Source organism: Xenopus tropicalis, chromosome 4 (genome assembly GCF_000004195.4).
Source record: "Xenopus tropicalis strain Nigerian chromosome 4, UCB_Xtro_10.0, whole genome shotgun sequence".
NCBI lineage: Eukaryota > Metazoa > Chordata > Amphibia > Anura > Pipidae > Xenopus > Xenopus tropicalis.
The window spans coordinates 1,493,543-1,515,946 of NC_030680.2; the positions used below are offsets into that span (position 1 = coordinate 1,493,543).

Here is a 22,404-nt window from a genome sequence, read left to right on the forward strand (position 1 = left end):
GCTGCTCACTAGCCCTGCCTGTCTGTCACTCCTAGTGGGACCTATTACAGGAGCTGCCTATTCTGCCCGGGCCTACCTACACCCAGATTCCATAATACCTTCCCAGCTGCTTGCTCAGGCAAAGAGCTTCACAAAATGGCCCCAGCCTCACGGCTGCTCAGCCTTTTATACTACACCACAGTGCCACCTTATGGCCAAACTGTGGAACTGCAAAAGATCATGCTATGACCCAGGAACAAGGGACTTACTTCCCATTACATTAAGGACCCCTTATAGCCATTCAGATAACTAGGGGACACAGAGTTAGAAAAGGCATAATTATTATTGGCCAGCAGTTCTTAGGTGTATTTTTCATGTTATATTTTTGGGGAATTTTATCACACGATCGCTGTACAACATTTAAGAAATATACGTGTTGTGTTACCCAAATTCTGTAATACGTGAAGATCCAATCAGGTATTAAAATCACAATTTGGCTCTTCTTGTGCAGAGACCTTTCCTCACTAGCGATGTATCGTCTCCTCAACCTGCTCCAAGAGAGTGGGGGGGCATCAGGAATAGCCGCAGGGTAAATATCCCCTTTAATTCAGTTGTAGATAACAGTTCAGTTTAGGGTCAGTTGAAGAACATGTGGGCAAATGATTCTGCTGCAAGTCCAACTGATTCAGGCCATGATAGTGACATTAAAGAACAGAAAATCAAAATAAACAGAAAAGTCTAACAAATTTAGATTTTGTGCCTTAAAAATGGCTCAGATGTTAATGTGTATCCCAGCCCCAGGGAGGGAGAGGCCGTTACCCTTCAGTGCATCATTAGAGGGCAAGATGCGCAACATGGAGACTTCTCCTGGAGTGACGGGATGTTCCCCATTGATGAAAGCCAAATAGACAACTCCAACCTCCCTGATGGCTCATTGAATCTCGTATCACTCAGACAAATGGTTACACCCCAAAGCATTATCAGGGTCAGACTGGCGGTTGCAGGCCCTACTGGGACCGCAGCCTCTACACCACAATCTTTCCAAGTCCAGTATTCCAGTTCAGCTACCTCATTCAAGCAGGCTATCACTCCTGTGCTCCTGTTGTAGCACTAATTGCATGTAAAAATCATATAGGATAATGGAGGACACCTGACACTGCAGGGCTTTGCTGCAATTAGTGTTTATTAGTGGGTTCCACTACATGTTTCAGGCAAAGCCCTTTTTCAAGTGAACCCGCTTGGCCCCCTCCCCTGAGGGGAGACTTTGTTCTTCCTGGATCCTTACTATACGTTACCCCCACAGTAAGTGGGACTGGGACTGACCCAGGGCGGGGGGCTAACAATCTCCCAATTATACTGTTGGTTCCGTCCCTGTTCCTTCATCAGAAGCAGTTTCAGGTGCGGGTTCGATAGGTTCTAAAATAAAATAGAACAAACACATTTCTGGGATTAGTTAGTACAGAAAGTAAATAGATATCTATAGAGGATAATATTCTTTTTAATTGGCAGATTTTAAGTAGCATGTTATTGAATGTCCTATTCCTAGCAAATTATAAATGCAGAAGAACTGACCAATGAGAATGCTGATTCCCTGTGTCAGGCCCCTTGCTGGTACCTTACATATAGAGATAATGATGGCATTTTCCCGTCATTATATGGCACAGGAATCAGACATGGGGATAAAGGGACAGACTTGTTCAGTGCTGGGAAACTGTGCTTATTGCTCCCAACTCCAATTGCAGGAACAGAGAACAGGGAGCCGGATTTACTCACATCAGCTGGGATTCTCATTGGGGGATTCTTTTGCATTTCTGCCAATGCGGGCCCTAGAGAGCTGGGAAAGTTTTATTGGGCAATGTTGCTTTAAGAATCCAACCCTGATGTTGCTGGACTACAGCTCCCAGCATGCCTCACCCTTCATTATATGTTACATTATTCTGGGATTTGTAGTCCGGCAACAGCTGAGTAATGTTGGGTTGTGCAGCAGGTTTTACTTCCCCTTTAATGACTAACATTCTTCTTTATTAACCTAAAATAGCCAAGAAAAAAGTGACTTTATGAACAATAATTATTATTTGATTAATCAACCTGATCCTCCTTTGGTGTCTGCAGTGTCCCTCTCAGAATTAGATGGATAGAGCTGAATGAGAGGAGGTAGTGCTAACTGGGGGTGGATAATAGGGAGAGAGCTTCTAATCATGGAATAGTATCTCAAAAACCATTACTGCAATATCTTATAATGTAACCCATGCAGAGCCTAATCTGTCAGTCTACTCTTTATATGTCAATATAACGGTATATGGCCTTAGAAGGTACACGTAAGCAGTCAAACTGTGCATGTGTCATGTGTTTTTGTATTTTCCTTTCAAATAGTGAATCATAATTACTCTGCCTGTAACTTTTTTATGGGATAGGAATTTTTATAGGTCATTTTCTCATTTAGACGTTTTTTCCCAATTAAGGCCTTGGAGGAAAAAAGTGTGAGAAATGTTGTTGTACAGATACATAAGTACAGTAACATATAGAAACAAACAAAACTACCAATCAAGTGACTTCAGGATATTAATTGGCCCATAAGGGCAAAACCAGACAGTCAGTCATCTTTATCCTTTCTATAAAATAAGACCGGTCCTAGATTGGGAGTCAATAACAAGGGAACATCTTACCTTTGGCAGTGAATTTATACTCTTTTTCCCAGGTTTTAATATTGGCAGTGACTTGACATCGGATAGACATGTTGAGGTCTGTGCTGACTGGAGTGTATCCCAATGTGCCGGAGCAATAATATAACCCATCCTCTCCTATCTGGGGTTCTGATGTCTCTGCATTTGCTGTAAGTGGGGTGAATGACTTGAACCATTTAACTTGTAGATTCTTGTCAGAGAAGCCAGAAATATGGATGTTGAATCGGCTTTCCCTGTTAGATACAAACTGTTCTGGGCACATTGTGATCTCTGATAATGTTGGTACATTTACTAGGAGAGAACAAGAGAAAATTGTGATATATTCAATGAATAGTGCAGTTGTTACTACTTATCCTGCAAACTGATCTGGAAGCTGGGGATATACCAGAAGCAGAGGCAGAATGAGATCTTTTCTGGATTTGGAAGCCCACATTCTTGGCCAAACCGGGTTGTTCCAGGCATATGTCCCCCAGAACAATGATCCGACTGCATATGGGCCCCTCCAGCATAGGAATATATTCACAGCCTGGTGCAGCCCTCATCCAACTGTACCATTAAGCGCTGATCAGATATTGGTCGGGGGGGTATAATTATGGTTAATTATATTTATGCACAATGTGCAGTGTTAGGCACACAATTCAGTGCAGATTTGAGCCAAGCAAAAACCCATTCACTAAAGAACCTACTCCCATTTGTGCTCCTCTGTGCCTGTGCTGTATGCTCTACACCAGGGATCCCCAACCTTTTTTGCTTGTAAACCATTTTCAGATTTACAAAGTGTTCGGGGGCCATAGAAGCACAAAAAAGTTCTGGGGTACCAAATAAGGGCAGTGATTGGCTATTGGGTAGCCCCATGTGACTGCTGGCCTGCAGGAGGCTCTGATTGGGGTTAAACTGTGTCTCTGTGCTTCCCAAACTTGCCCCCAAGCCTGAAATTTGAAAAAGGGGCACCTACTGTATTTGTGGCTACTGGGAGCAACATCCCAGGGGGCAACATGTTACCCACGAGCCACTGCTTGGGGATCACTACTCTGCACAATAAGCCCTGCAGTTCACAGGTGCCTTGAGCAGGCAGTATTTGTCCATAGGCCCCAACCCCAGTCAAACCTGCCAATACCTATTATTATTATTATTATTAATAACGTTTATTTGTAAAGCGCCAACATATCTCGAGCGCTGTACAATAAGTGGGTTACATACATTGGGCATACAGAGTAACATATAAAGCAATCAGTAACCGATACAAGAGGGGAAGGGAGCCCTGCCCAAAAGAGCTTACACTCTACAAGGAGTAACATATAAAGCAATCAGTAACCGATACAAGAGGGGAAGAGAGCCCTGCCCAAAAGAGCTTACACTCTACAAGGAGAAACATATACAGCAATCAGTAACCGATACAGGAGGGGAAGGGAGCCCTGCCCAAAAGAGCTTACACTCTACAAGGAGTAACATATAAAGCAATCAGTAACCGATACAGGAGGGGAAGGGAGCCCTGCCCAAAAGAGCTTACACTCTACAAGGAGTAACATATAAAGCAATCAGTAACCGATACAAGAGGGGAAGGGAGCCCTGCCCCAAAGAGCTTACAATCTACAAATAAGCACTGCTAGATGCACCATTTGAATCATGCCAAATATCTTTATAGCTTTATGGCTTTTTGTATTGGCTGGTTAGTAAGTACTTGGCAGGCAGAGTTTGCATATACCTCAGTACAACATATATAAATATAGATATAGGGATATATAATATGATGGCATCAGATATGCTGAGTGGGTACAATAGAGATCTGTTAGACTTTTACCTGGTAAATGAAGATATTTTGTTTTCTGGACTGACAGCGGCAGATTCTTGTGTTTTACTTCACAAGTAAATTTCCCAAGGTGCTCGGCGGTCACTTTTAGCACAAGCAGGAAAGAGACGGAATTGGCACTGGTTTGGGTTTCCCTTGTCTTGGCCCCCCTGATTGGTTGCTTGTTCAGTCGCCATTCCCCTGTGAGATCCTGGGCGTTGCAGTTGGTCACAGTGCAGCACAGAGTCAGCTCTTCTCCATATATCGGGGGATCCTGATTGCAAGTGATTTCTTCAACAGCAAGAAAGTCTAAAAGATAGCAAATCACATGACACATATTAACTATTAAATATCTGTAGTCTCTCTGTATTATTAGTGAGGTGGGGGCTAATAAACCTGCAATAGTGAGAGGGCTACATGTGAGGATGGAATGTTCCGGATACATTGGACTGGAGACTGATAGTGATGAACAAAGTTTTTCACCAGGCTTGAATGCGCTGTGAAATTCCACATTTTGCCACAAAATTCAAAAAAGTCACATGGTATCCGCATTTTGTGATTTTTTTTTTGCCATTTTGTGAATTTTTCGTCAGTTTTGCGAATTTATCGGCTAAGCAAAATGGGACAGATTCGCTCATCACTAAAGACTGACAAGATGGCCCAGGGGGAAGCCATGATGGACCTACTGGAAAGAGATCAGGGGGTCGCCATATGTCTCTTTACTCTATGAATATGATATAAACTGCATAATGATACCTGCCTGTACATATTGCAAATATGTCTTTATGTAACATAATTAACATTGTAACATTCAGTACTGAATATATTATATATATTTATTTTAACTTTATTATACACCTATGGTGTGGATTCTTTGTCTGCTTTCTCAAAAGAACCACACCCTTTTATTAAAAATTAGGAATGGAAAGAAGATTGCTGAGGTCAGGCATCCTCAATGGATTGTTAAGTGTATGAAAGGATCTCCAGATCTATGCATTAAAGCAGGGATCCCCAACCTTTCTTACTCGGGAGCCCCAGTCAAATGTAAAAAGACTTGGGAAGCAACACAAGCACCATAAAAGTTCATGGAGGAGCCAAATAAGGGCTGTGATTGGCTATTAGGGGCCTCTATGCACCCTATCAGCTTACAGGGGCTTTATTTGGTAGGAAAACTTGTTTTTATTCAACAAAAACTTGCCCCCAAGTCAGGAATTCAAAAATAACTCCCTGGTTTGGGGGCACTGAGAGCAACACCCAAGGGGTTGGGGAGCAGCATGTTACCCCTGAGCCACTGGTTGGGGGTCACTGCATTAAAGGGACACAAAACCCAACCATAAAGCTGCCCCACTGCCCCCCCCTAGTTCTCTATAGAGATGATGAAAAACATAATTACACATGGAAACCAATTCCCCAATGAGAATTCTACTGATAAAAAACTTCATTATAAACGCAGCAAGAAAAATGGCATCATTATCTCTATATGTAAGGTACCAGCAAGGGGCCTGACACAGGGAATCAGCATTCTCATTGGTTACTTCTCCTGCATCTATAATGAAGGGAAAATGGCATCATTATCTCTATATGTAAGGTACCAGCAAGGGGCCTGACACAGGGAATCAGCATTCTCATTGGTCACTTCTCCTGCATCTATAATGAAGTTATTTATCAGTAGAATTCTCATTGGGGAATTTTCTTGCATCTATAATTATGTTTTTTTGGCAACTTCTATAGCAAAACTAGGGGTTGCCTAAGGGGCCGGCAAGCTTGGTTCGTTTCTGGCAAGTGTGCTGCATATATTGATGCATAGAACTGAGGAAACCCCAGAGCTTCTGCCTGGTCTGGAGGTGGAACAGAACACAAGAAAATATTTTTATTTGGGTGTTAAAAAAATTACCTGGCAACTTTAGGCATGTAGTTTTCTTAATCACTTGGGGTAGGTCCTTGTGCTTTATCAGGCAGGTGAGTAATTTCCCATAATGCTCTGCTGTGGGCGTCAGTGTGAGGAGGAATGTGACCGAATCTCTGTCTGTTTGGGGTTCTGCTCTCATTTGCCCCCTTATGGGATTATTGCCCTCTTGCCATTCCGCTGTGATGTCTCGGGCGCTGCATCCAATCACCTTGCAGCTTAGGGTTAGGGCTTCTCCATATACAGGGGAGCTCGTACTGCACTTTATATCCTTAGCGATTACAGTGCCTGAAAGATAAAGTCGATACCGACATAGAGATTCATTTGTATTGATTGTCTCTTATGATGTCTTCTATTTATCTGCAGAAACACATAAACTTTATACACATAAAATGGTTAAAGATGGCCGAGCTTTTAACTTTATTTACAACTGATTATTTCCTTTTAGTCTCTCTGATAGGATAAAGAGAACAACTTACCTTTTAGAGTGAATGGAAGCTCCTTTACCTTTGTCTCCCCACTGACAGTGACTTCACATCGGATAGACATGTTGAGGTCGGCATCGGTCGGGGTGTATCTTAATGTACTGGTGCAACTGTATAACCCGTCCCTTCCTGTCTGGGGCGCTGTGGTCTCTATATTCTCTGTCAATGTGGTGAAGGATTTCAGCCACTTCACTTGGAGTTGCTTAGGTGAGAATCTAGAGATGGTTATAGTGAAGGCGGCTTCTCTGTTGATCTCAAAAAATGTTGGGCAGGCTGTGATTTCTGATAAGACAGGTAATTTGTCTGGAAGAGAAGAAGCAGAAATATTGAGAGTGACCCAGTTTACCAGAACATACTGAGAAGCCTCAGGAACCAAAGAGAAGAAAGGAGGTTTCTGAATTTTAAAACTGATTTCCTTTTTTCTCTGTAATAATAAAACAGTACCTGTACTTGATCCCAACTAAGATATAATTACCCCTTATTGGGGCAGAACAGCCCTATTGGGTTTATTTCATGGTTAAATGATTCCCTTTTCTCTGTAATAATAAAACAGTACCTGTACTTGATCCCAACTAAGATATAATTACCCCTTATTGGGGGCAGAACAGCCCTATTGGGTTTATTTAATGGTTAAATGATTCCCTTTTCTCTGTAATAATAAAACAGTACCTGTACTTGATCCCAACTAAGATATAATTACCCCTTATTGGGGCAGAACAGCCCTATTGGGTTTATTTCATGGTTAAATGATTCCCTTTTCTCTGTAATAATAAAACAGTACCTGTACTTGATCCCAACTAAGATATAATTACCCCTTATTGGGGGCAGAACAGCCCTATTGGGTTTATTTCATGGTTAAATGATTCCCTTTTCTCTGTAATAATAAAACAGTACCTGTACTTGATCCCAACTAAGATATAATTACCCCTTATTGGGGCAGAACAGCCCTATTGGGTTTATTTAATGGTTAAATGATTCCCTTTTCTCTGTAATAATAAAACAGTATCTGTACTTGATCCCAACTAAGATATAATTACCCCTTATTGGGGGCAGAACAGCCCTATTGGGTTTATTTCATGGTTAAATGATTCCCTTTTCTCTGTAATAATAAAACAGTACCTGTACTTGATCCCAACTAAGATATAATTACCCCTTATTGGGGCAGAACAGCCCTATTGGGTTTATTTAATGGTTAAATGATCCCCTTTTCTCTGTAATAATAAAACAGTACCTGTACTTGATCCCAACTAAGATATAATTACCCCTTATTGGGGCAGAACAGCCCTATTGGGTTTATTTATGGTTAAATGATTCCCTTTTCTCTGTAATAATAAAACAGTACCTGTACTTGATCCCAACTAAGATATAATTACCCCTTATTGGGGCAGAACAGCCCTATTGGGTTTATTTAATGGTTAAATGATTCCCTTTTCTCTGTAATAATAAAACAGTACCTGTACTTGATCCCAACTAAGATATAATTACCCCTTATTGGGGGCAGAACAGCCCTATTGGGTTTATTTAATGGTTAAATGATTCCCTTTTCTCTGTAATAATAAAACAGTTCCTGTACTTGATCCCAACTAAGATATAATTACCCCTTATTGGGGCAGAACAGCCCTATTGGGTTTATTTAATGGTTAAATGATTCCCTTTTCTCTGTAATAATAAAACAGTACCTGTACTTGATCCCAACTAAGATATAATTACCCCTTATTGGGGCAGAACAGCCCTATTGGGTTTATTTAATGGTTAAATGATTCCCTTTTCTCTGTAATAATAAAACAGTACCTGTACTTGATCCCAACTAAGATATAAATAATCATTATTGGATACAAAACAGTCCTATTGGGTTTAATTAACGTTTTATTAATTTTTTTAGTAGACTTAAGGTATGGAGATCTAAATTACAGAAAGACCCCTTATCCAGAATACCCTTGGTCCCGAGCATTCTGGATAATGGGTCCTATACCTGTATATAGAATTGAACATAGTTAGTTTGGATTTTTCATATAGTGCCTAGCTGCCATTTATCTGGTAGTTCCGTATAATGAATTATTGCCTCAGCTTTAGTGTTGTGGTCTCAGTAAGAGTAAGTAAAGGGTAAGTCAGACAGACACTTAAATACTTACACACTGGGTTTGAAAAGTACCAAAATTCAACACAAAATTTAATTTTTATTTTTCAATTTCAGTGAAACTCTGGTGTCCCCGAGGCCTCCTCAGAGCCCCAAACTTTTTTGCTTGTGAGCCACACTCAGACGTACAGGTGTTGGGGAGCCACACAAGCATTAAAAAAGTTCTTTGGTGGTGCCAAATAAGGGCTGTGATTGGCTGTTGGGTAGCACCAAGTGACTGCTGGCCTGCAGGAGGCTCTGCTTGGGGTAAAACTGTCTCTGGGTTTCCCAAACTTGCCTCCAAGACTGAAATGTAGAAATGGCACCTACTTTGCAGCCACTGGGAGCAACACCAAAGGGCGGGGGGGGAGGAACCACTTACCTGGAAGTTTCAGGGATATGGTTTTTTTAACTGCGTGACGTTGGTTCCTGCGGGATATCAGGCAGGTGAATAATTTCCCATCATGCTGTACAGTAGGCGTCAGTGTGAGGAGAAAGAAGGTCGAATCGTTGCTCGTTAGGGTTTCTGCTTTCATTTGCCTCTTTATTGGCTCATTATTCTCCCGCCATTCTGCTGTTATGTCATCATCTTTACAACCAATCACCTCGCAGCTTAGGGTTAGTGGTTCTCCGTATTCTATGGGATCTGGCTGGCAAATGATTTCTTTAGGAACCATGAAGTCTGAAAGACAATATTTATTCATTAAGGTTTGATCAGTACAGGATACAAACAATATCTGGAGTAGGTACCAACCTGGTTAGGGTAAGATGGGCTAACAGTGCAAACTAGGCCCCGCCTCCGAAGGAATTCCCACGCCTCCTGCTATACACATCACACCGCCTTACACCCTAAATGGTTTTAACACCCCCTTTTTTCGACTTGCAAATCATTTCTTAATGCCCCCGTGGGCAACTATGCATTCAGAATGAATGGTTTAATAGCACAGATACAGCTGAATCATTTAGAGCCATAGATGCAAAGCCAAAACCAATGGTGGGGAACAAACACATAGGGGTGTATTTATTAACATTGTAGACAAACATGCTATGGGTAATATCAGTGTCTCCAGTGTTAATAAATACACCCCAAAACCCCTTTTCTTCCACTCTGGCTGTGGAGCATCTTTAGTAGAGATGTAGCGAACTGTTCGCCGGCGAACTAATTCGCGCGAACATCGGGTGTTCGCAAGTCCGCAAATTCGCGAACTTTTGTCGATGTTCGCCATTTTGGGTTCGCCGCGGTTTTTTTTTGCGCCGCGTTTTTTCGCCTCGATTTTTTCCGCCGCGTTTTTTCGCTTTGGTTTTTCGCCTTTGCGTATACATAGTAATAGCTTGCGGTTTTTTTTTTTTGCCTTATTTTTTGGCGTTTTTTTTGGCGTTATTTTTTTGCGTTTTTTTTTGGCGTTTTTTTTACAAAGTATTTTTCAGAGAAATTTTTTCCCTTGATCCCCCCCCTGCATGTCACTGTCCAGGTCGTGGCACCCTTTAAACAACTTTAAAATCAGTTTTCTGGCCAGAAATGGCTTTTCTAGGGTTTAAAGTTCGCCTTCCCATTGAAGTCTGTGGGGTTCGCAAAGTTCGCGAATATTCGCGAGTTTTGCTGAAAGTCCGCGAACGGGTCCGCGAACATTTTTGGCGATGTTCGCTACATCCCTAATCTTTAGTAAGACTGGAGACTGGACAAGCTTGGATCACTCCAAGGGCTAATGTTCAGGACTGACAAACATTACAGATGTCAAATAAAACTCCCCTTTATTTCTCCTTTAAAAACACATAATGCAAAATATGAGAGAGAGCAAAGTTCCGTCTGAACATAAACCCATGGAGTGATCCAAGTTCTAGTCTCCAGTCTTAGCAGGACCATACGGATGTTGCAATTAAGATTTAAATAATGATAAAATTAGTGTCCAGACCACTTTTGCACATTTGTAGTGATGGATACAAGCCAATGTGGGCTGATTTACTGCTATGTGTAACTCACATGTATCTCTGCCATTAACCAGATCACTTCAAAATGAGTGGGGTAACTGGGGATCTGTTCTTTTTCACTGGCGGTTGGCTAAGACAACATGAGGGGTATAATAATATAAAAATCAACACACCATTAGATCATATACTCAATTTTTTGTGCAGTTGTTCCCGTTTATAAAGACAAATCTGGATACATTGTATCGCTGGACTGTTCAGTAGAATGTTCTCCTTTGAAGCATACCTAGTGACCCCTTTACCCAGAATTTCTGCAGATCTGAGTAAATAGACATAACCAATGGGGCTGTACTTACTCTGCATTTCTAGTTCCCAGGAAACACTTTTAGGATGTTCAAGACTTTGATGAGAGACTTCACACCTGAAGATTGTGCCAAGGTCTTCCTCATTTGGACGATATGTTACATGACTGGTTAAATAGAACAATTCATTGACATCGTAGAGTATTGGGTCATTTTGTGATTCTAAGAGCTCATCCCCCTTATACCAGGAAACTCCCAGTGCTTCTGGGTGGAAGGAATGGATTCTGCAGGATAACGTCATCTCTTCCCCAAAAAATAGAGTTTCTGGAGATTTTTGTATCGGATCCAGCACCGGCACGGCTAAAAGTGAGACAATAAGTACATTACATTAGAGATGGGCAGAGAAGGCAAATGATAACAGCAGATATAAAAGGGAATTTCAGTCATAGGCTATATATTTCTGCCAATGCATAAAAACTGGTTAGGTCAGATTTTATTTATTATAGTGCACAGTATGGGCACCGACTTGGATCAAGATCCTAAAATGTTGGTACAACTCCCTAGGCAGAAATTCTAAACTCTTACAAGAAGCTCCATGTGTTGTTTATGACTTGAGTGTAGTGTTTGTATTATGACTTGCTGTTTGCAGTGCTAAGAGTGGAAAAGAACAATATATTCCCTATAAAAAATTGTGATTTATTATGATTATAAAAAGATTTGAGGATTACCTGAAACCAGCATTTCCATGGTTTTGTCTGCCCGGGAACCAGTTGCATAATGGTAGGTTCTACAGATATATTTTGCACCATGATCTTCTTTTACCATTGGTTTAATTGCTAAAACACTTTTATAGTTGTTGGAATGATCTCCATGTTCAGTCTCTTGTATCTCATGGGAATATTTGGGATCACGGATGTTGGTTGAACCCCGATCCCAGCTCAGAAGTTCTGTTTCCCGACCCAGTGGATCCACTTTCAGCCAAGTAACAGAGAGCAGCTTTGGCTTGAACCCATTGATTGGGCAGGTCAGAGTCAGCGATTCACCATTGAGGATACGGAGCGGGGATACGATTTTGGATAAACTGGGGGGAACTAAAAAGATAAACAAATAGTATACAGTTATACAATGGGGCAACATGGCTGGATAATAAAATCACATTGTTGGTGAGTGTTTTATTTAATGTAGAAGGGGTTGACTATCTGGAAATTGGTAGTTTTGGTTATTCATATTAGAGGGGTTGTAAACCAAGACATGATGCTGTACCACTACCCCCTTCCCCCAGCATATATCTATAGAAGTCATTATAGATGCAGGAGAAGTGACCAATGAGAATGCTGATTCCCTGTGTCAGGCCCCTTGCTGGTACCTTACATATAGAGATAATGATGGCATTTTCCCGTCATTATATGGCACAGGAATCAGACATGGGGATAAAGGGACAGACTTGTTCAGTGCTGGGAAACTGTGCTTATTGCTCCCAACTCCAATTGCAGGAACAGAGAACAGGGAGCCGGATTTACTCACAGGGACAAAGGGACAGAGATATTAAAAAAGCGGAGGGGTTTGTCTTTATTTAAAGCCATGTAATAAAGAAATAACCAGGGATGATGTGGAATCCCTTTGGGTAGAAATTTCAGTAGGGCTAAAGGTTACAAAGAAAATGATCATTGGTGTATGCTATAAACCCCCCGTATAGATGAGGGGGATGAGTCCCAGTTACTTTTGCAAATGGAGGAGGCTTCAAAACTGGGTCACCATTGTTATTATGGGGGATTTTAGTTATTTGGACATTGACTGGAGTAATGGGGGGGGCTAAATTGTTAGACGTGCAGCCTGTGCCAGTATAAGGGCATCTCTGCAATGTGTCAACTGGGAAAGGCTTCTCATGGGGTTAGGCACAGAAGGAAAATGGAACATCTTTATAACATTGCTTTGTAGGTATACACAGCAGTATATCCCCCTTGTAAGTAATCAGCTGGGATTCTCATTGGGGGAATGAAAGATGAGAGCAAATAAACTAAATAAAACTTACCTCCCCTGACCTCCAGCCGACAGGACTTAGAGATGGGGCCCCTCGGGGCAGAGTGAGTGACCCTCACAGTCAGTTCTGCCCCATCATCTTCCTCTATGTTGGGGGTTATACGGATTGTGCACTGACAGTTGGAAAGTCGCTGATATTTACTTGTTGTTATTACAGGAACCATTTCCACTTGCAGCGCCCTCTGTGCCGGGGGCAGATATTGCACATTCCCATTTCCAATTAACCCCTCTCTCTCTGGCGCAATAACCACACTCTTCTCATCTCTGTGATGCGCCACTGGGGCAGCGGAACCAGTTTGGGCCTCAGAATCCCAGGAGTAAATTTCCATCACTTCTCCCCCATTTCTTCTCAAAAACAATGTAATTCTGATGGGTTTGGGTCGGAAACCAGAGATCTGGCAGGAGAGAGTCGCCTCGTTCATATGCACCAAATTTTCCGCTCCGGTAATGGGAGAGAGTTTGGGGGGTTCTGTAACAAATAAACACATTTTTCTGGGTTACTATAAAGTACTAGAGATACAAAATGATAAAATCCCAAATCAGCTTCAGCTTCTTTGAACAGTTCTAGTTTTAGTTCATATGAATCAGCTTCCTTCCATAATCACAAAATATCAAAATATCCCCTGAGTACTCATGTTCATGACTGGGGAGTTGGGAGGTACAGTTTGGTTCATAAATATTTGGACAGAGACAACTTTTTTCTAATTTTGGTTCTGTACATTACCGCAATGAATTTGAAATGAAACAACTCAGATGCAGTTGAAGTGCAGACATTCAGCTTTAATTCACAATCCCTTCATTTCAGGGGCTCAAAAGTAATTGGACAAATTAAATAACTGGAAATAAAATGTTTATTTCTAATACTTGGTTGAAACCCCTTTGCTGGCAGTGACGGCCTGAAGTCTTGAACTCATGGACATCACCGGATGTTGGGTTTCCTCCTGTTTAATGCTCTGCCAGGGCCTTTACTGCAGCCGCTTTCACTTGCTGTTTGTTTGTGGGCCTTTCTGTCTGAAGTTTAGTCTTCAACAAGTGAAATGCAGCTCAATTGGGTTAAGATCAGGTGACTGGCTTGGCCATTAAATAATTTTCCACTTCTTTGCTTTAATAAACTCCTGGGTTGCTTGGCTGTGTGTTTTGGGTCATTGTCCATCTGTATCATAAAATGCTGCCCAACCAATTTGACTGCATTTAGCTGGATTTGAGCAGACAGTGTGTCTCTGAACAGCTCAGAATTAATTCGGCTGCTTCTGCCCTGTGTCACATGACCAATAAACACTAGTGTTCCCGTGCCACTGGCAGCCATGCCCGCCCAAGCCATCACACTGCCTCCACTGTGTATTACAGATGATGAGGTATGCTTTGGATAATGAGCTGTTCCACGCGTTCTCCATACTTATTTCTTGCCATCATTCTGGTATAGGTTGATCTTGGTTTCATCTGTCCAAAGAATGTTTTTCCAGACCTGTGCTGGCTTTTCTATATGTTCTTTAGCAAAGTCCAATCTAACTTTTCTATTCTTGAGGCTTTTGAGAGGCTTCCACCTTGCAGTGCCCCCTCTGTATTTACTTTCATGCAGTCTTCTCTTTATGGCAGACTTGGCTATCAATACGCCGACCCCCCTGGAGAGTGTTGGTCACATGGTTGGCTGTTGGGAAGGGGTTTCGCTTCACCATGGAAATTATTCTATGATCACCCACCACTGTTGTTTTCCGTGAACGTCCAGGTCTCTTTGTGTTGCTGTGTTGCTGAGTTCCCCAGTGCTTTCTTTCTCAGGATTTACCAAACTGTAGATTTTGCCGCTCCTAATATTGTAGCCATTTCTCGGATGGGTTTTTTCTGTTTTCGCAGCTTAAGGGTGGCTTTTTTCCCCTGCATAGAGAGCTCCTTGTACCCCATGTTGTCTGTTCATAGCAAAAGTACCACTCCTTAAATCAACTCTAGGCCTTTTATCTGCTTAATTGATAATGACATAACAACGGACTTTTTAATATTCCATACAGTCAATTCTTGCGTATCAGACGTGTTTGTTCTGAAGAATCAGAATTCATGTCTAAATCCACTGACCTCTGCTATAGATTACTTGACAGAGGGTATCCAAGGAAGAATATCATAAAAGCCTTCGAGAGGGCTGCATCCGTAGATAGGTCCGGCCTTTTCGATAGATATCAAACTTGTGATTCAAAAGTTCCTAAATATAGGAAAAATGTGCAAAAAAGGGGTAACGAATCTTTGACCTGTGTTTTAACTTACAGCCCACAACAAAAAATGATAGAAAAAATTATTGATAATAATTTAACTATCCTAAAAACAGATCCTATTTTGAGGCGAATACTTAGTAATGGACATAGATTTGTCACCCGAAAAACTGAAACTTTGAGTAACTTACTGTCACCTAGTTTAATCCACACTAATGAAACTACCAACACATGGTTATCTACAAAAGGGTGTTTCTAATGTGGAACCAGACAATGCATTACCCGTAACTACATACAAAAAACGAACTCTTTTACCTCATCTATAACTTCGAAAAAATATCAGATAAAACATTTTATTAATTGTAACACCAGAAATGTTATATATCCTGTGTATGGGGACCTTAACTGTGGCTTTAAAAAGGGGCTGGATGGGTATTTAGCAAGTGAGGGAATACAGGGGTAGGGGGATAGCTCTCAGTACAAGTGAGGGAATACAGGGGTAGGGGGGATAGCTCTCAGTACAAGTGAGGGAATACAGGGGTAGGGGGGATAGCTCTCAGTACAAGTGAGGGAATACAGGGGTAGGGGGGATAGCTCTCAGTACAAGTGAGGGAATACAGGGGTAGGGGGGATAGCTCTCAGTACAAGTGAGGGAATACAGGGTTATGGGAGATAGCTCTCAGTACAAGTGAGGGAATACAGGGGTAGGGGGGATAGCTCTCAGTACAAGTGAGGGAATACAGGGGTAGGGGGGATAGCTCTCAGTACAAGTGAGGGGAATACAGGGGTAGGGGAGATAGCTCTCAGTACAAGTGAGGGAATACAGGGGTAGGGGGGATAGCTCTCAGTACAAGTGAGGGAATACAGGGGTAGGGGGGATAGCTCTCAGTACAAGTGAGGGAATACAGGGGTAGGGGGGATAGCTCTCAGTACAAGTGAGGGAATACAGGGGTAGGGGAGATAGCTCTCAGTACAAGTGAGGGAATACAGGGGTATGGGGAGATAGCTCTCAGTACAAGTGAGGGAATACAGGGGTAGGGGGGATAGCTCTCAGTACAAGTGAGGGAATACAGGGGTATGGGAGATAGCTCTCAGTACAAGTGAGGGAATACAGGGTAGGGGGGATAGCTCTCAGTACAAGTGAGGGAATACAGGGGTAGGGGAGATAGCTCTCAGTACAAGTGAGGGAATACAGGGGTAGGGGAGATAGCTCTCAGTACAAGTGAGGGAATACAGGGGTATGGGAGATAGCTCTCAGTACAAGTGAGGGAATACAGGGTTATGGGAGATAGCTCTCAGTACAAGTGAGGGAATACAGGGGTATGGGAGATAGCTCTCAGTACAAGTGAGGGAATACAGGGTTATGGGAGATAGCTCTCAGTACAAGTGAGGGAATACAGGGGTAGGGGGGATAGCTCTCAGTACAAGTGAGGGAATACAGGGGTAGGGGGGATAGCTCTCAGTACAAGTGAGGGAATACAGGGGTAGGGGAGATAGCTCTCAGTAACAAGTGAGGGAATACAGGGGTAGGGGGGATAGCTCTCAGTACAAGTGAGGGAATACAGGGGTAGGGGGAGATAGCTCTCAGTACAAGTGAGGGAATACAGGGGTAGGGGGGATAGCTCTCAGTACAAGTGAGGGAATACAGGGGTAGGGGGGATAGCTCTCAGTACAAGTGAGGGAATACAGGGGTAGGGGAGATAGCTCTCAGTACAAGTGAGGGAATACAGGGGTAGGGGGGATAGCTCTCAGTACAAGTGAGGGAATACAGGGGTAGGGGAGATAGCTCTCAGTACAAGTGAGGGAATACAGGGGTAGGGGAGATAGCTCTCAGTACAAGTGAGGGAATACAGGGGTAGGGGAGATAGCTCTCAGTACAAGTGAGGGAATACAGGGGTAGGGGGATAGCTCTCAGTACAAGTGAGGGAATACAGGGGTAGGGGAGATAGCTCTCAGTACAAGTGAGGGGATACAGGGGTAGGGGAGATAGCTCTCAGTACAAGTGAGGGAATACAGGGGTAGGGTAGATAGCTCTCAGTACAAGTGAGGGAATACAGGGGTAGGGGAGATAGCTCTCAGTACAAGTGAGGGAATACAGGGGTAGGGGAGATAGCTCTCAGTATAAGTGAGGGAATACAGGGGTAGGGGGATAGCTCTCAGTACAAGTGAGGGGATACAGGGGTAGGGGAGATAGCTCTCAGTACAAGTGAGGGAATACAGGGGTAGGGGGGATAGCTCTCAGTACAAGTGAGGGAATATAGGGGTAGGGGGATAGCTCTCAGTACAAGTGAGGGAATACAGGGGTAGGGGGGATAGCTCTCAGTACAAGTGAGGGAATACAGGGGTAGGGGGGATAGCTCTCAGTACAAGTGAGGGAATACAGGGGTAGGGGAGATAGCTCCCAGTACAAGTGAGGGAATACAGGGGTAGGGGGGGATAGCTCTCAGTACAAGTGAGGGAATACAGGGGTAGGGGGGATAGCTCCCAGTACAAGTGAGGGAATACAGGGGTAGGGGGGATAGCTCTCAGTACAAGTGAGGGAATACAGGGTATGGGAGATAGCTCTCAGTACAAGTGAGGGAATACAGGGGTATGGGAGATAGCTCTCAGTACAAGTGAGGGAATACAGGGGTATGGGGAGATAGCTCTCAGTACAAGTGAGGGAATACAGGGGTAGGGGGGATAGCTCTCAGTACAAGTGAGGGAATACAGGGGTATGGGAGATAGCTCTCAGTACAAGTGAGGGAATACAGGGGTAGGGGGATAGCTCTCAGTACAAGTGAGGGAATACAGGGGTATGGGAGATAGCTCTCAGTACAAGTGAGGGAATACAGGGGTATGGGGAGATAGCTCTCAGTACAAGTGAGGGAATACAGGGGTAGGGGGGATAGCTCTCAGTACAAGTGAGGGAATACAGGGGTAGGGGGGATAGCTCTCAGTACAAGTGAGGGAATACAGGGGTAGGGGGATAGGATAGCTCTCAGTACAAGTGAGGGAATACAGGGGTAGGGGGGATAGCTCTCAGTACAAGTGAGGGAATACAGGGGGTAGGGGGGATAGCTCTCAGTACAAGTGAGGGAATACAGGGGTAGGGGAGATAGCTCTCAGTACAAGTGAGGGAATACAGGGGTAGGGGAGATAGCTCTCAGTACAAGTGAGGGAATACAGGGGTAGGGGGGATAGCTCTCAGTACAAGTGAGGGAATACAGGGGTAGGGGAGATAGCTCTCAGTACAAGTGAGGGAATACAGGGGTAGGGGAGATAGCTCTCAGTACAAGTGAGGGAATACAGGGGTAGGGGAGATAGCTCTCAGTACAAGTGAGGGAATACAGGGGTAGGGGGATAGCTCTCAGTACAAGTGAGGGAATACAGGGGTAGGGGAGATAGCTCTCAGTACAAGTGAGGGGATACAGGGGTAGGGGAGATAGCTCTCAGTACAAGTGAGGGAATACAGGGGTAGGGTAGATAGCTCTCAGTACAAGTGAGGGAATACAGGGGTAGGGGAGATAGCTCTCAGTACAAGTGAGGGAATACAGGGGTAGGGGAGATAGCTCTCAGTATAAGTGAGGGAATACAGGGGTAGGGGGATAGCTCTCAGTACAAGTGAGGGGATACAGGGGTAGGGGAGATAGCTCTCAGTACAAGTGAGGGAATACAGGGGTAGGGGGATGCTCTCAGTACAAGTGAGGGAATATAGGGGTAGGGGGGATAGCTCTCAGTACAAGTGAGGGAATACAGGGGTAGGGGAGATAGCTCTCAGTACAAGTGAGGGAATACAGGGGTAGGGGAGATAGCTCCCAGTACAAGTGAGGGAATACAGGGGTAGGGGGGATAGCTCTCAGTACAAGTGAGGGAATACAGGGGTAGGGGGGATAGCTCCCAGTACAAAGTGAGGGAATACAGGGGTAGGGGGGATAGCTCTCAGTACAAGTGAGGGAATACAGGGGTATGGGAGATAGCTCTCAGTATAAGTGAGGGAATACGGGGTAGGGGAGATAGCTCTCAGTACAAGTGAGGAATACAGGGGTATGGGAGATAGCTCTCAGTACAAGTGAGGGAATACAGGGGGTATGGGGAGATAGCTCTCAGTACAAGTGAGGGAATACAGGGGTAGGGGGGATAGCTCTCAGTACAAGTGGAGGGAATACAGGGGTAGGGGGATAGCTCTCAGTATAAGTGAGGGAATACAGGGGTAAGGGGAGATAGCTCTCAGTACAAGTGAGGGAATACAGGGGTATGGGAGATAGCTCTCAGTACAGTGAGGGAATACAGGGGTACTGGGAGATAGCTCTCAGTACAAGTGAGGGAATACAGGGGTAGGGGGGATAGCTCTCAGTACAAGTGAGGGAATACAGGGGTAGGGGGGATAGCTCTCAGTACAAGTGAGGGAATACAGGGGTAGGGGGATAGCTCTCAGTACAAGTGAGGGAATACAGGGGTAGGGGATAGCTCTCAGTACAAGTGGAGGGAATACAGGGGTAGGGGGATAGCTCTCAGTACAAGTGAGGGGATACCAGGGGTAGGGGAGATAGCTCTCAGTACAAGTGAGGGAATACAGGGGTAGGGGGGATAGCTCTCAGTACAAGTGAGGGAATACAGGGGTAGGGGGGATAGCTCTCAGTACAAGTGAGGGAATACAGGGGTAGGGGAGATAGCTCTCAGTAACAAGTGAGGGAATACAGGGGTAGGGGGGATAGCTCTCAGTACAAGTGAGGGAATACAGGGGTAGGGGAGATGGCTCTCAGTACAAGTGAGGGAATACAGGGGTAGGGGGGATAGCTCTCAGTACAAGTGAGGGAATACAGGGTTATGGGAGATAGCTCTCAGTACAAGTGAGGGAATACAGGGGTAGGGGGGATAGCTCTCAGTACAAGTGAGGGAATACAGGGGTAGGGGAGATAGCTCTCAGTACAAGTGAGGGAATACAGGGGTAGGGGGATAGCTCTCGTACAAGTGAGGGAATACAGGGGTAGGGGGGATAGCTCTCAGTACAAGTGAGGGAATACAGGGGTAGGGGGGATAGCTCCCAGTACAAGTGAGGGAATACAGGGGTAGGGGGATAGCTCTCAGTACAAGTGAGGGAATACAGGGGTACGGGGGAGATAGCTCTCAGTACAAGTGAGGGAATACAGGGGTAGGGGGGATAGCTCTCAGTACAAGTGAGGGAATACAGGGGTAGGGGGATAGCTCCCAGTACAAGTGAGGGAATACAGGGGTAGGGGGGATAGCTCTCAGTACAAGTGAGGGAATACAGGGGTAGGGGGGATAGCTCCCAGTACAAGTGAGGGAATACAGGGGTAGGGGGGATAGCTCTCAGTACAAGTGAGGGAATACAGGGGTATGGGAGATAGCTCTCAGTACAAGTGAGGGAATACAGGGGTATGGGAGATAGCTCTCAGTACAAGTGAGGGAATACAGGGGTATGGGAGATAGCTCTCAGTACAAGTGAGGGAATACAGGGTAGGGGGGATAGCTCTCAGTACAAGTGAGGGAATACAGGGGTAGGGGGGATAGCTCCCCAGTACAAGTGAGGGAATACAGGGGTAGGGGGGATAGCTCTCAGTACAAGTGAGGGAATACAGGGGTAGGGGGGATAGCTCCCAGTACAAGTGAGGGAATACAGGGGTACTGGGAGATAGCTCTCAGTACAAGTGAGGAATACAGGGTATGGGGAGATAGCTCTCAGTACAAGTGAGGGAAATACAGGGGTATGGGAGATAGCTCTCAGTACAAGTGAGGGAATACAGGGGTAGGGGAGATAGCTCTCAGTACAAGTGAGGGAATTACCAGGGGTAAGGGGAGATAGCTCTCCAGTACAAGTGAGGGAATACAGGGGTAGGGGAGATAGCTCTCAGTACAAGTGAGGGATACAGGGTAGGGGGATAGCTCTCAGTAAGCAGTGAGGGAATACAGGGGTAGGGGAGATAGCTCTCAGTACAAGTGAGGGATACAGGGAGGGGAGATAGCTCTCAGTACAAGTGAGGGAATACAGGGGGGGATAGCTCTCAGTACAAGTGAGGGAATACAGGGTAGGGGGGATAGCTCTCAGTACAAGTGAGGGAATACAGGGGTGGGGGGATAGCTCTCAGTACAAGTGAGGGAATACAGGGTAGGGAGATAGCTCTCAGTACAAGTGAGGGAATACAGGGGTAGGGGAGATAGCTCTCAGTACAAGTGAGGGAATACAGGGGTAGGGGGATAGCTCTCAGTACAAGTGAGGGAATACAGGGTAGGGGGATAGCTCTCCAGTACAAGTGAGGGAATACAGGGTGGGAGATAGCTCTCAGTACAAGTGAGGGAATACAGGGGTAGGGGGATAGCTCTCAGTACAAGTGAGGGAATACAGGGGTAGGGGGATAGCTCTCAGTACAAGTGAGGGAATACAGGGGTAGGGGATAGCTCTCAGTACAAGTGAGGGAATACAGGGGTAGGGGGATAGCTCTCAGTACAAGTGAGGGAATACAGGGGTAGGGGGGATAGCTCTCAGTACAAGTGAGGGAATACAGGGGTAGGGGAGATAGCTCTCAGTACAAGTGAGGGAATACAGGGGTAGGGGAGATAGCTCTCAGTACAAGTGAGGGAATACCAGGGGTAGGGGAGATAGCTCTCAGTACAAGTGAGGGGAATACAGGGGTAGGGGAGATAGCTCTCAGTACAAGTGAGGGAATACAGGGGTAGGGGAGATAGCTCTCAGTACAAGTGAGGGAATACAGGGGTAGGGGGGATAGCTCTCAGTACAAGTGAGGGAATACAGGGGTAGGGGAGATAGCTCTCAGTACAAGTGAGGGAATACAGGGGTAGGGGAGATAGCTCTCAGTACAAGTGAGGGAATACAGGGGTAGGGGAGATAGCTCTCAGTACAAGTGAGGGAATACAGGGGTAGGGGAGATAGCTCTCAGTACAAGTGAGGGAATACAGGGGTAGGGGGATAGCTCTCAGTACAAGTGAGGGAATACAGGGGTAGGGAGATAGCTCTCAG

The 22,404-nt window shown here is 44.5% G+C and overlaps 1 protein-coding gene across 1 annotated transcript in view; it reads right to left on the reverse strand.

Moving 5' to 3' along the window:
* Positions 1 to 1,143: 1,143 nt before the first annotated feature.
* Positions 1,144 to 22,404, reverse strand: part of LOC116410224 — a 75,025-nt gene continuing 53,764 nt past the window's right edge. Inside the window, exons 5-13 of the mRNA XM_031900338.1 lie at positions 13,220 to 13,696; positions 11,916 to 12,278; positions 11,242 to 11,547; positions 9,342 to 9,641; positions 6,838 to 7,146; positions 6,347 to 6,646; positions 4,465 to 4,761; positions 2,646 to 2,954; positions 1,144 to 1,395 (exon numbers count right to left, since the gene is read on the reverse strand). Coding sequence (XP_031756198.1) covers positions 1,331 to 1,395; positions 2,646 to 2,954; positions 4,465 to 4,761; positions 6,347 to 6,646; positions 6,838 to 7,146; positions 9,342 to 9,641; positions 11,242 to 11,547; positions 11,916 to 12,278; positions 13,220 to 13,696 — 2,726 coding nt within the window. The 3' untranslated portion in view covers positions 1,144 to 1,330. The remainder of the gene's footprint in view (positions 1,396 to 2,645; positions 2,955 to 4,464; positions 4,762 to 6,346; positions 6,647 to 6,837; positions 7,147 to 9,341; positions 9,642 to 11,241; positions 11,548 to 11,915; positions 12,279 to 13,219; positions 13,697 to 22,404) is intronic.